The following is a 15,321-nucleotide window of genomic DNA, read 5'->3' as shown; positions in this document are numbered from 1 at the left end:
TTTTATTTGTCGTACAGCACACATTAAAAAACCTTGAAAGTGTAACAAATTATATCTTATTTGTAGTTTTCTTTCAACTTGAAGCAATTTTCGTTAAATCTGAAGTGGTACTTATTCTATTTCCGATTTCTCAAAAACCTTCAGAATTGGATAATTTTTTTCATCATATTCTCATGAAGCGTGTTATTTTTTCCTCGAAAAAAAAAATAGCGGTTTTGTCAGAAACTTGAACACTTCTATTCCCGGATTGCACCTTTATTGTTGTTTAAAATTATACGAGAAAGTTAAGTGGAACCCATTATATATATATATATATATATATATATATATATATATATATATATATATATATATATATATATATATATATATATATATATATATATATATAATTAAATTATTATTAACGTCTCATGACTTGTGACTTGGCCTATTTTTCCTGACTTGTGACTTGATATTTCAAGTTGATGCTCCTATTAAACAACTCAACTTGTCGCTTCCGGAAACACTTACACTTACATCTGACTAATTGGTCACTACTTGACCTCAACACTTACTAATGACAAGTACCCGTCATATGCCAAATCTTTGTTTTCTTCTCGGCGCAAATCTCAATACAAATATTGCCGGCACAAATCTCAATACAAATATTGCCGGCACAAATCTCAATACAAATATTGCCGGCACAAATCTCAATACAAATATTGCCGGCACAAATCCCCAAGGCTTGTCCTCACCGGCACAAATCCCAATGAGTAATGTAGCTGGCACAAACAGGATGTGACGTCAGCTCTGCTCAGCCGGAGATTACAAGTTGTAAACAGGATGTGACGTCGCTTGTTAAAGAGCTGGAAATTTTGGGGGATTTATAGTCGGGAACTCCCAGTTAAGAATGTCATTAAGGCAATGTGACGTGAAGAGGCCTAAGTCGGGAGCTGAGTGCAGATGTTCCGCCCAAGTTTTGTGAGCTAACAGCTCAGTTTGACCAACGCCTCTGTGTTTAGTCAAAAGTATCTAACTTAAACTTGAACAAAAAAAAGCAAACTAGAAAATCGAAGTCAGTGTTTTTAAAAAAGCTTGTACTTTAAAACTAAACACCCACAATCGGGCACACACTTAAAACCACACAATCACACACAGACACTTAAACACACTTAAACACAAACACACACTTAAACCCTACAATCACACACAGGTAGACATACGCCCAGACCCCCATAGACAATACCCCCCCCCCCCATAGACACACACCCTGACACCTAGATTGGCTCCAGACATCTCCGAATGCTCTGCTTCTGCTCGTAGTTCAAGGGTCTGTTGACGTCATCAAGTATAACGATCTTGGTGTCGTCCAGCACGTCCAACAGAAAACTTGGGACCTTTGGGATCTGGGACCGTTCCAGCAGGACAAAGACACGCCCCTGGTTCACAACACTCACCGAGAGGCTCGCGTACTGGAACATTCGACACGAGAGATAAAATGGTAGCGGACAAGAGAAATACAATGGTAGCGTACTGAAACATTTGACATGAGAAATACAATGGTAGCGTACTGAAACATTTGACATGAGAAATACAATGGTAGCGTACTGGAACATTCGACACGAGAGATAAAATGGTAGCGTACTGGAACATTCGACACGAGAGATAAAATGGTAGCGTACTGGAACATTCGACACGAGAGATAAAATGGTAGCGTACTGGAACATTCGACACGAGAGATAAAATGGTAGCGTACTGGAACATTCGACACGAGAGATAAAATGGTAGCGTACTGGAACATTCGACACGAGAGATAAAATGGTAGCGGACAAGAGAAATACAATGGTAGCGTACTGAAACATTTGACATGAGAAATACAATGGTAGCGTACTGAAACATTTGACATGAGAAATACAATGGTAGCGTACTGGAACATTCGACACGAGAGATAAAATGGTAGCGTACTGGAACATTCGACACGAGAGATAAAATGGTAGCGTACTGGAACATTCGACACGAGAGATAAAATGGTAGCGGACAAGAGAAATACAATGGTAGCGTACTGAAACATTTGACATGAGAAATACAATGGTAGCGTACTGAAACATTTGACATGAGAAATACAATGGTAGCGAACTGAAACATTGGACATGAGAAATACAATGGTAGCGACACGAGAAATACAATGGTAGCGTACATTTGACATGAGAAATACAATGGTAGCGTACTGAAACATTGGACATGAGAAATACAATGGTAGCGACACGAGAAATACAATGGTAGCGTACATTTGACATGAGAAATACAATGGTAGCGTACTGGAACATTTGACATGAGAAATACAATGGTAGCGAACTGAAACATTGGACATGAGAAATACAATGGTAGCGACACGAGAAATACAATGGTAGCGTACATTTGACATGAGAAATACAATGGTAGCGTACTGAAACATTGGACATGAGAAATACAATGGTAGCGTACTGAAACATTGGACATGAGAAATACAATGGTAGCGACACGAGAAATACAATGGTAGCGTACTGAAGCATTCGACACGAGAAATACAATGGTAGCGACATGAGAAATACAATGGTAGCGACAAGAGAAATACAATGGTAGCGTACTGAAGCATTCGACAAGAGTGATACAATGCTAGCGTCACGAGAAATACAATGGTAGGGTACTGAAGCATTCGACACGAGAAATACAATGGTAGCGTACTGAAGCATTCGACAAGAGAAATACAATGGTAGCGAACTGAAACATTGGACATGAGAGATACAATGGTAGCGACACGAGAAATACAATGGTAGCGTACTGAAGCATTCGACACGAGAAATACAATGGTAGCGTACTGAAGCATTCGACACGAGAAATACAATGGTAGCGTACTGAAGCATTCGACACGAGAAATACAATGGTAGCGAACTGAAACATTGGACATGAGAAATACAATGGTAGCGTACTCCCATGCTCCTGGCCCCTCATTGGCCTGACCCAGTTTGATCAAACCCCATCAGAAATTGGCCTGACCCAATTTGATCTAACCCCATCAGAAATTGACCTGACCCAATTTGATCTAACCCCATCAGAAATTGGCCTGACCCATTTTGATCTAACCCCATCAGAAATTGGCCTGACCCAATTTGATCTAACCCCATCAGAAATTGGCCTGACCCAATTTGATCTAACCCCATCAGAAATTGGCCTGATCCAATTTGATCTAACCCCATCAGAAATTGGCCTGACCCAATTTGATCTAACCCCATCAGAAATTGGCCTGACCCAATTTGATCTAACCCCATCAGAAATTGGCCTGACCCAATTTGATCTAACCCAATCAGAAGTTAAACTCAATAATTTGACTCCCACTGACCTGTTTCCATTGACCTGAACCACCACCACCCCCATTAACATGACCCTTACTCACTTAACTTGATCCCCACTAAATTAAACCCCACTGCCCTGACCCCACTAACTTAACCCCACTAACTTGACCCAATTGACTTAAGCCCACTGACCTGACCCCCGCTAACTTGACCCCACTGACCTGACCCCCACTAACTTGACCCCACTGACCTGACCCCACTGACCTGATCCCACTAACCTGACCCCCACTAACCTGACCCCACTAACCTGACCCCACTGACCTGATCCCACTGACATGACCCCCACTAACCTGACCCTCCCACTGACCTGACCCCACTGACCTGATCCCATTAACCTGACCCCACTTACCTGACCCCACTGACATGACCCCCACTGACCTGACCCTCCTACTGACCTGATCCCCACTAACTTGACCCCACTGACCCTCCCACTGACCAGACCCTCCCACTGACCTGACCCCACTGATCTGACCCCACTGATCTGACCCCACTGACCTGACCCCACTGACCTGACCCCACTGACCTGACCCCACTGACCTGACCCCACTGACCTGACCCCACTGATCTGACCCCACTGACCTGACCCCACTGACCAGACCCTCCCACTGACCTGACCCCACTGACCAGACCCTCCCACTGACCTGACCCCACTGACCAGACCCTCCCACTGACCTGACCCCACTGACCAGACCCTCCCACTGACCTGACCCCACTGAACTGACCCTCCCACTGACCTGACCCTCCCACTGACCTGACCCCACTGACCTGACCCCACTGACCTGACCCTCCCACTGACCTGACCCCACTGATCTGACCCCACTGACCTGACCCCACTGATCTGACCCCACTGACCTGACCCCACTGACCTGACCCCACTGACCTGACCCTCCCACTGACCTGACCCCACTGATCTGACCCCACTGACCTGACCCCACTGATCTGACCCCACTGACCTGACCCCACTGACCTGACCCCACTGACCTGACCCTCCCACTGACCTGACCCCACTGACCTGACCCTACTGACCTGACCCCACTGACCTGACCCCACTGACCTGACCCTCCCACTGACCTGACCCCACTGACCAGACCCTCCCACTGACCTGACCCCACTGACCTGACCCCACTGACCTGACCCCACTGACCTGACCCTCCCACTGACCTGACCCCACTGACCAGACCCTCCCACTGACCTGACCCCACTGACCAGACCCTCCCACTGACCTGACCCCACTGACCAGACCCTCCCACTGACCTGACCCCACTGACCTGACCCCGCTGATCTGACCCCACTGAACTGACCCTCCTACTGACCTGACCCTCCCACTGACCTGACCCCACTGATCTGACCCCACTGACCTGACCCCACTGACCTGACCCCACTGATCTGACCCCACTGACCTGACCCCACTGATCTGACCCCACTGACCTGACCCCACTGACCTGACCCCACTGACCTGACCCTCCCACTGACCTGACCCCACTGACCTGACCCCACTGACCAGACCCTCCCACTGACCTGACCCCACTGACCAGACCCTCCCACTGACCTGACCCCACTGACCTGACCCCACTGACCTGACCCCACTGACCAGACCCTCCCACTGACCTGACCCCACTGACCAGACCCTCCCACTGACCTGACCCCACTGACCTGACCCCGCTGATCTGACCCCACTGAACTGACCCTCCTACTGACCTGACCCTCCCACTGACCTGACCCCACTGATCTGACCCCACTGACCTGACCCCACTGACCTGACCCCACTGATCTGACCCCACTGACCTGACCCCACTGATCTGACCCCACTGACCTGACCCCACTGATCTGACCCCACTGACCTGACCCCACTGACCTGACCCCACTGACCTGACCCCACTGACCTGACCCCACTGACCTGACCCCACTGACCTGACCCTCCCACTGACCTGACCCTCCCACTGACCAGACCCTCCTACTGACCTACCTTCATCAAGATATTGGCCATATCGTATCTCCGGAGAAATGTATCGGTCAGGACAAGCAAAACTCGCCAGCTCGCCTGAATGGCGTCGTAGAACAACTGGTCAGCGTAGCCAATGCCAAGGTCACGTTGGTGGAGGAACGTCTTCACCTGCATATCATCCTCCAGAAACCTGCGGAATGACGTCACATCCTCACAGTGTGCCCAACTTAATTTTATCTGGCCAGTTTGCCAAAACTTAATCTTACCTGGCCAGTGTGTCACAACTTAATCTTACCTGGCCAGTGTGTCCAAACTTAATCTTACCTGGCTAGTGTGTCCCAACTTAATCTTACCTGGCCAGTGTGTCCCAACTTAATCTTACCTGGCCAGTGTGTCCCAACTTAATCTTACCTGGCCAGTGTGTCCCAACTTAATCTTACCTGGCTAGTGTGTCCCAACTTAATCTTACCTGGCCAGTGTGTCCCAACTTAATCTTACCTGACTAGTGTGTCCCAACTTAATCTTACCTGGCCAGTGTGTCAAAACTTAATCTTACCTGGCCAGTGTGTCAAAACTTAATCTTACCTGGCTAGTGTGTCCCAACTTAATCTTACCTGGCCAGTGTGTCCCAACTTAATCTTACCTGGCCAGTGTGTCCCAACTTAATCTTACCTGGCTAGTGTGTCCCAACTTAATCTTACCTGGCCAGTGTGTCCCAACTTAATCTTACCTGGCTAGTGTGTCCCAACTTAATCTTACCTGGCCAGTGTGTCCCAATTTAATCTTACCTGGCCAGTGTGTCCCAACTTAATCTTACCTGGCTAGTGTGTCCCAACTTAATCTTACCTGGCCAGTGTGTCCCAATTTAATCTTACCTGGCCAGTGTGTCCCAACTTAATCTTACCTGGCTAGTGTGTCCCAACTTAATCTTACCTGGCCAGTGTGTCCCAATTTAATCTTACCTGGCTAGTGTGTCCCAACTTAATCTTACCTGGCCAGTGTGTTCCAACTTAATCTTACCTGGCTAGTGTGTCCCAACTTAATCTAACCTGGCCAGTGTGTCCCAACCTAATCTTACCTGGCTAGTGTGTCCCAACTTAATCTTACCTGGCCAGTGTGTCCCAACTTAATCTTACCTGGCTAGTGTGTCCTTGACAAAGTTAAAGTCATCGTCAGCGTAGCCTACAAAGACCTGGTACTCGTAGTCTCCAGGCCTCATCTGTCTAAACTGAGGCGCCACCAGTTGCAGAAAGTAGGCCATCAAAGAGGTTTTAAACCTCCAGCCCAGGTACATCGATAAGAAGGTCAAAGCCACGGTGGATGCGAGGCCTATGGCTGTTGTTAGTGATAAGCTGTAAAACAAAATTGAAAGCTAAAATTAGACCAAAATTCCTCGTCAGCAACCACCGCTCCTCCATCAAACACTGACAGTTACAGCCTCTTGTTCACCAGCACTGACAATTACAGCCCCTGTTGACTAACTCTAACAGTCGTCTCTTTCCCCCCCCCCCTTTATTGACCACATTTATGGCCCAGTGTCAGACACGCTGTATAAAAATTACGTCTGGCATGTACAAATGCTGATAGACAATTTTAAGAGATGCAGCCGAACATGTCCTATACCATACGCCCCCAACCCTCCTCACCCGTCTCTAATTAAAAATATTAATCTAATATATAAAATTGTATGTCTTCTTTTAGTTTGGTGCAGGTGTCTATAAAAGAGCTTTCTGGTGCGACCGACCAAAACGAATTCCCCTTCGTGCGCAAAAAAAAAAGGCAGACAAAAACGAATGCGCAAAGAAAAGCACAAATAATAACCTGCGGGAATTCCCGTTCCCGAATAAAGATGTTTTTTTTACGTCAAATGTCTTTGATTGAAACAATAATTAGTAAACAGTACGTTCAGTGTATGAAATAAATAAAAATGCAGAATTAAAAATACCTACCATATGCGTTTGATTAATCCGTGCTAATTATGTAATTCTTTTTTTTTTCCCAACGCCAAAACAAAGTAATAAAAAGTAAATTCTTTTCCACCCGATTTAATGCCTTTAAAGGGAAGTAATTGTGTTTTCCTAATTTATCAAAGGGAAGTAAGTGCTACAGGACTAAATATAAATAATTTTCAGACATAATTAGAATTTTTGTAAAAGATGTTTTTTTTTTAATGTTGCTTTATGAGCATGCCGACAATTATTACTATCAGTTTGAAAAATGAAAATTATTTCACAACACCATGCATTCAGACCATGAGTACTTTAATTATCTAACTTTTGAATCCATGGACCTATCGTATTTTCTTATATTCCTTTGTAATCCACAACAAACATAATTACATACATACAGAATTTTCAACTTTATATATTAGATTATTCTAGTCCAACGCTTTTATTTATAGTGATATAAATAGTGCATTAATATATTTAAAGAAAGTAAACTTTTTTTTATATTTAAAGTAACCGCAGATTTAATATATTTTTAAAAGTTATTTTATATTTCATACAAATTGTATTATTTTCTTCTTTTTAGTGCATTTATAAAAGCTTGTAATTATAAATGTTTTTATGTATTTATTATTAATTTGTTGTTATGTAGTTGTGACAGCTGTCATTGTTAGGGTTCAAAGTTTGCTACCTGCCCACACACGGCCTCCATAGGGCCATGACGTCATGCATCTCGGCCACCGCCTTGATCTTCCCGCTCTGTGATGTGCAGGTGTAGTTCCCACCCCTGTCCAGCCGGACATTGGTCAGCTGCAACCAGGCTGGCGATAGAAAGGTCAAGGGCGAGTCAGATGGAACATGGTGTACGTGTGTTGATCTGCTGGTCGTTGCTAATGTACCTACAGACGCGTTCAACGGTTTGTGTGATGATGGTTTGGTGTTTGCTGATGTTGAAGTTGTGATGTTTGCTGATGTTGAAGTTGTGATGTTTGCTGATGTTGAAGTTGTGATGTTTGCTGATGTTGAAGTTGTGATGTTTGCTGATGTTGAAGTTGTGATGTTTGCTGATGTTGAAGTTGTGATGTTTGCTGATGTTGAAGTTGTGATGTTTGCTGATGTTGAAGTTGTGATGTTTGCTGATGTTGAAGTTGTGATGTTTGCTGATGTTGAAGTTGTGATGTTTGCTGATGTTGAAGTTGTGATGTTTGCTGATGTTGAAGTTGTGATGTTTCCTGATGTTGAAGTTGTGATGTTTGCTGATGTTGAAGTTGTTATGTTTGCTGATGTTGAAGTTGTGATGTTTGCTGATGTTGAAGTTGTGATGTTTGCTGATGTTGAAGTTGTGATGTTTGCTGATGTTGAGGTTGTGATGTTTGCTGATGTTGAAGTTGTGATGTTTGCTGATGTTGAAGTTGTGATGTTTGCTGATGTTGAGGTTGTGATGTTTGCTGATGTTGAAGTTGTGATGTTTGCTGATGTTGAAGTTGTGATGTTTGCTGATGTTGAAGTTGTGATGTTTGCTGATGTTGAAGTTGTGATGTTTGCTGATGTTGAAGTTGTGATGTTTGCTGATGTTGAAGTTGTGATGTTTGCTGAAGTACCTACCGACAAATTTGATGGTTGAACACAAGCAGACGATGCCGTTGCCCGACAGCCTGAGTGTAAACTGCCCGACACGGTCCAACTGCCGCTCCAGGACCCACATCTCCCGCTCCGTCAGATGCAAGATGGCGTTGTCGGACAGGTCCAGCAGGGTGAGGTGAGGTGAGTCCTGGACATCAAATGGAATGGACGAGAAGCGATTTTTGCTCAGGATCAGGTACCTGAGCTCCGCGTTAGCTCGGAAGGCGTGTCTGGGTATGGAGTTGAGCTGGTTGTTCGAGAGGTCAAGGTAACGCAGCTTGCTCATGTTCCGTAGCAGTCGCTCAAGCGGAACCACGGTGTTGAAGTAGTCAACTGGCAGGATAGCGCTCATCACCAAAACTTCAATGCCTGGAAAATCGTCGTAAAAATATTCCTCGACGTCCATCATCGAGCCTGTGACGTCAAAGATCTGCAGGTTCTCCAGGCCCAGCAGACGGCCCCGGCTGTAGAGGAAGAAGGGGATGTTGACGGCGTAAATGGCTCGCACGTGGCCAGCGTCCACCAGACGCCATGTGCACCGGAACTGGATGAAGGACTGCACCGTCAGGTAAGAGATGCGGACGTAGCGCACCTTTGGTGGGAAGCGGATCCAAGCGATGGGGCGAGGTGATGGAGTGGCTGTCTCGGGTGATATGACACCGTTAGCAATCGAGTTGATCTGCTCGCTTGTTTCATTGGTTATAGAAGAAAAATCGTGATGCACCATGTCGTAGGTCGATGGTGGGGAGGTCAAGGTTATGTCTTCCATGGAGCTCAAGAGATGCAGCTGAAAGAGGATGGCGCGCCAGGAGGACAGGCCCAGCTGGTTGCCCGACAGGTCAAGAGTCTGTAGGCAGCGCTCCCACGTCTCGCTGATGAAAGCCTCGGGCTCGATGGCGAAGATCTTGTTGTTGGACAGCGCAACTGTGTGCAGGCAGATGTTAACCAGCGCCTCCGTGGCCCGCCTGGTCAGGATGCCGTCCTTTAGCGTGACGGCGGGGGACTCACTGTAGCGCGAATATTTCGTATCGTTCAGTTTGAGGACTCGAAGCGTACCGTTAACAAATGGCCAGAGAGTTTTCAGTGTGTTGTGGTTACCCACCTGACACTTGTTGATGACCAGCTCCTCTAGTGACTGGACGGGCTGGAAGATGTTTTCTGGCAGGAAGGAGAAGATGATGTTGGAGAACTGGACCAGCTCTAGGCGCCTGAGGCTAACTTTCTGCAGACCGACGAGGCTGGAGTTGAAAGCCTGCTCCACTGAGGCGCAGTAAAGCGTGAGATTCGTCAGGGCGGGAAGCTTGGCGAACTCCGCGCCCAGACACAGCTGTGGGAGGGAGTCCAGCGAGAGGGCCTCCAGTCTAGGGGTCGCCTCGAAGATGTCCAGATACTCAGGGTACTGTGATGACGTCTCGTTGCAGTACTCCATCGTCTTGACGTCAGTGCAAGTTTTCTCCCAGTCGCCATATTTGTTTCTCGTGTTGAAGGCAATGTACAGTCGTCTGAGACTAGGGGTGTTGCGGAACAGGTCGCGAGGGAATGCGCACTGGTGCAAGGGAAGAGAGTTCCCCTCCAAGTCCAGGTGCTCAAGCTGGCTGAGTCCAAAGAGGAAATCTACCTGTCAACATATATGTGAAAACCCAGGTCAACATACACAAGCTAAGACATAGACAGCTGTTCAACTTGCAGGGTCAAGTATCAGGATCACGCATCAGGTGACAGGATCACGCATCAGGTGACAGGCACCAGCATCAGGTGAAAGGATCCCACATCAGGTGACAGGATCACGCATCAGGTGACAGGATCACGCATCAGGTGACAGGATCACGCATCAGGTGACAGGATCACGCATCAGGTGACAGGATCACGCATCAGGTGACAGGCACCAGCATCAGGTGAAAGGATCCCACATCAGGTGACAGGATCCCGCATCAGGTGACAGGATCACGCATCAGGTGACAGGATCCCGCATCAGGTGACAGGATCACGCATCAGGTGACAGGATCACGCATCAGGTGACAGGATCCCGCATCAGGTGACAGGATCACGCATCAGGTGACAGGATCACGCATCAGGTGACAGGATCACGCATCAGGTGACAGGATCACACATCAGGTGACAGGATCCCGCATCAGGTGACAGGATCACGCATCAGGTGACAGGATCCCGCATCAGGTGACAGGATCCCACATCAGGTGACAGGATCCCACATCAGGTGACAGGATCCCACATCAGGTGACAGGATCCCACATCTGGTGACAGGATCACGCATCTGGTGACAGGATCCCACATCAGGTGAAAGGATCCCACTTCAAGTGACAGGATCCCGCATCTGGTGACAGGGTCACCGCGGTTCATAAGTTTAAGAGGTCGTAGACATATGCCCCGGGGTGCCCGATAAAACCAGTGTCGCTTCCGGAACACCTGTATGCATGACCTACTCACCATTATGACTGACCTACTTTCCTCTAAACCTGACCTACTGACCTGTATGTCTGACCTCTTAACCTGTATGTCTGACCTACTGACCTGTATACCTGACCTACTGACCTGGTCGCCTGACCTACTGACCTGTATGTCTGACCTCCTAACCTGTATGCCTGACTTAATGACATGTATGCCTGACCTACCTACCCTGTATGCCTGACCTACTGACCTGTATGCCTGACCTACTGAACTGTATGCCTGACCTACCTACCCTGTATGCCTGACCTACTGACCTGTATACCTGACCTACCTACCCTGTATGCCTGACCTACTGACCTGTATGCCTGACCTACTGACCTGGTCGCCTGACCTACTGACCTGTATACCTGACCTACTGACCTGGTCGCCTGACCTACTGACCTGTATGCCTGACCTACTGACCTGTATACCTGACCTATTGACCTGTATGTCTGACCTACTGACCTGTATGCCTGACCTACTGACCTGGTCGCCTGACCTACTGACCTGTATGCCTGACCTACTGACCTGTATACCTGACCTACTGACCTGTATGTCTGACCTACTGACCTGTATACCCTGGACGTTGCTGTACCTGATGCTCAGAAAGCGTAGCCTGGTCAGCCTGGACAAGCTGCTGTTGTGGAGGGCTGTGAGGTTGTTGCCGTCTAGGATCAGACTGGTTGTGTCCGGGGCAAACATCGACTGGTCAACCCTGGTTAGTCCCCGGCCCGTGCAGTTGATCAGGCGGCCATTGTAGGTGGTGTCAGGCACCTCTTGGCACAAGCCAGAGTCACGTGTCATCGGGAAAGGGGGTGGGGCAGTAGGTGGGGCTGGAGGAATGGTGTGGTTTGTTGTGGTAACGGATGGTGGATTATTGTGAGATGTAGTAAGTTGGGTTATTATGTTGGACCCGTGTGATGTGGTTATGTTGGACCCGTGTGATGTGGTTGTTAGGTTGGACCCGTGTGATGTGGTTGTTAGGTTGGACCCGTGTGGTGTGGTTGTTAGGTTGGACCCGTGTGATGTGGTTGTTAGGTTAGACCCGTGTGATGTGGTGGCTTGGGTTGTAAGGTTTGCCCAGTACAAGACCAAAGCCAGACGGAAGAATTTGGGTTGCATAGTAGCGCTGTGCGAAGACATCATCTGTACTGCTATATTTAGAAATAATCAAATTATCAGTTTTAGTTTTTACTTTCGTATACGGAGTATAGAGGAAATATTGTAATCGTGCAAAAATTTAAAATCAAAAGGTTCATATACCTCGATAATCCGTCAGTCCGTCCGTCCGTCCGTCCGTCCGTCTGTTTGTCTGTCTGTTTGTCTGTCTCTCTCTGTCTGTGAACAAGGTAACTTGTGTACCGTTTCAGCTAGGTATGTATGTAAGAATATATATATATATATATATATATATATATATATATATATATATATATATGTAAGAATTATATCAAATATGTATTTTTCTATCAATTTCAGCGATTTCCGGTAACCGGAAGTGGCACTTTTTCTACTTTTGGTTTCTCAAAGAACCTATAATTTGATTACTGTTTCGGTTAGGTAGACGAAGTTTCATATGGAAGTAAAATATCTTATTCTCTGGATTCAATGAAATTTTTATTGAATTTCCGGTGACTGCATGTAGTACTTAACGCTATTTCTTATTTCTCCAAAAACCATTACTTAATTAGATGATTCATTAACTTTCAAAAATTAATCAACGTTTACTTTATAAAGTACTAATGTACACACATTATTTTATTAGCTGTTCATTTGGTGCGCAATTCTTTTTTCTACGCGTTTTGTTTTCTATTTAAAAATTAAAATATTTTAAAATCGATTTACAACATGTCTATGGCCCAATTGAACTGGATTTGCAATCCCCTTTAGTGTTTATACGAATATTCGAAAAGTGTAAGGAAATTACTCCTGATTTATTAGTATATTTAGAAATTGACACAAATATAAATACCACCTGTCATTACCTCCTACCCATATAATATAACGCTGGTGGTGGTGTGTCAGTCCTTCCTTTCGTCATCGCTATAGATTTTAGAGCAATAAAAGTGAACACACCCCATGTGCTTTTTACTTGCATCGCGATGACATATTATTATAAATAAATAAATAGGGTTTATTTACATAACGACTAAAAAAATTGTATAGTTGTCACTGTTTTTAACTCTTTCGCATAACGTAAATAAAATATTAAACAAACGCATATTGCTAACAAATATTAAATGGATCAATGTCAAATAATACTTTCGCTTAGACTACTAGAAAAATTGGATACATTTTAATAACAGTAGGGTAAAAAAACAGCTAATTAATTAAAATCTTTTATAATTTTGCCAAGGGAGGTAATTTAAAAAGAAATTCAACTCACGCTAATAAAAAAAATGTGAATGCAAATTCTGCGGACGTAAAAGAGGACATTATTGTTATAATTATTATAACTAGCATGGATTGATAAAATGCTCTGTGGTAGGTAAAACACGAATCTATTAAATACTGCCTTTTGTTTATTTTATGGAAAGGTTGGGCTATTATAGTCGTTTACTGAGTTGAATCAGGCGGTTCCGCCGGCGCCCAGGCCGATGAATTTAGATTTGTTTATTTTTCGCATGTTTATGCGTATATCCAAGCTTCAGTGGCTTAGATAATACTGACAGAGCCACCTAATACAAAGGCTAACGTGTATAAATTCTTTTGCTAAATCCCCATCAGTTGACTTTTTTTTTGGTCCTAATAGTCCTATCTTGGAATACTATCGTATTTTTATTAGCATTTGTTTACTTATAGTTTTTGTTTAATTTCACATATATATATATATATATATATATATATATATATATATATATATATACATCAGCCGGGTGCTCCACTCAGCCTTAATCCGCCCCTGTTAACAATCCATTTATAATTATGCATTTATTTAGATTAGGGTAATCTGCCCATATACATTTTAATAAACTAATTATATTGACGTTGACAATTGACTTAATAAATGTTGGTAATTGATCAAGTGACATGGGCCTATATTATTCAAGTCGCACTTACCTAACTATAAAGTTGAACTCTTCAGAGCCGGCGTACAAGTCTACTAACTCAACTTAACTACCAAACACAAGGCAAATAAGCCCCACCCCTGGGGCGGAGTGACGGGCTTCTGATAATCTCGACCCGGACGAGAAAATCCTGTTGTGGCCCTACATAAAGCAGACGACACTGGCAGCCCGCTGTACGGCTGCCATGCTCGTCAATGGTTGAGGCGAGCTTTCAACCCTAGCCCCAAATTGCGTTAAATAATACCGTAAACCAGCACACCTGATTAAAACTACGAAGCCTCAGTATAGTAAAAACTGATTAGGATTTTAGAAAACAATGAAAGTCGGCGTCTATTTAGCCAACAGAAAGAAAGTTGACATCAGCCAGTCAGCTTATTTATCCAACCTCGAGCAATCAATAACAAACAAACAAACAAACAAACAAACAAACAAAATGTTTTAAGGCAAACTTGGCCCTCAAGTGTTATGTAATATGTACACATGCTATACAATATGTACACATGATATACAATATGTACACATGATATACAATATGTACACATGATATACAATATGTACACATGCTATACAATATGTACACGATATAAAATATGTACACATGATATAAAATATGTACACATGCTATACAATATGTACACATGCTATACAATATGTACACGTTTCATATGTACACTGTACCTAGATTTATTGGTATGGACAAAAATGTTTCCGGTGAAATCTATATTTAGAGCGTGTTATCCATAAAATCATTTAGGACGGAAGTTGCCTTATCTTAACAACGTTTCTCAACGGGCGATATCTAAAGTTTTTCCTTTTTGAGGGCTAGGGTGTGCAGGTTTCGCACGTTCAGGTGACTGCTTGTTGCAGTTTTACCGCTGAATATAGTAGTATCCCTTACCCGCCTTGCAGGACGCTCGATT

The 15,321-nt window shown here is 44.8% G+C and overlaps 1 protein-coding gene across 1 annotated transcript; it reads right to left on the bottom strand.

The window, feature by feature from the left end:
• Window positions 1-1,039: 1,039 nt before the first annotated feature.
• On the bottom strand, window positions 1,040-12,628 carry LOC131941290 (protein slit). The gene is made up of 7 exons (XM_059300469.1): window positions 12,597-12,628; window positions 11,904-12,487; window positions 8,871-10,506; window positions 7,957-8,086; window positions 6,456-6,671; window positions 5,341-5,509; window positions 1,040-1,454 (listed from the first exon to the last, which is right to left on the bottom strand). Exons 2-7 carry the CDS (start codon window positions 12,477-12,479, stop codon window positions 1,260-1,262), a joined length of 2,922 nt encoding a protein of 973 aa, XP_059156452.1. The 5' UTR covers window positions 12,480-12,487; window positions 12,597-12,628; the 3' UTR covers window positions 1,040-1,259.
• Between the last annotated feature and the right edge of the window lie 2,693 nt (window positions 12,629-15,321).

This window comes from Physella acuta, unplaced genomic scaffold (genome assembly GCF_028476545.2).
Source record: "Physella acuta isolate Inbredline_101_S28 unplaced genomic scaffold, ASM2847654v3 ptg000355l, whole genome shotgun sequence".
Taxonomy (NCBI): Eukaryota; Metazoa; Mollusca; class Gastropoda; family Physidae; genus Physella; species Physella acuta.
Note: the sequence above shows the minus strand (reverse complement) of the source record. Positions and strands in the feature narration are given on the sequence as shown.

Coding starts and splice junctions, on each gene's coding strand:
- LOC131941290 (XM_059300469.1), bottom strand. CDS start 12,479: ATGATGTCTTCGCACAGCGCTACTATGCAACCCAAATTCTTCCGTCTG. Junction 10,507..11,903: donor GCAACGTCCAGGGTATACAG/GTCAGTAGGTCA, acceptor ATATGTTGACAG/GTAGATTTCCTCTTTGGACT. Junction 6,672..7,956: donor TGGAGGCCGTGTGTGGGCAG/GTAGCAAACTTT, acceptor TTTGTTTTACAG/CTTATCACTAACAACAGCCA.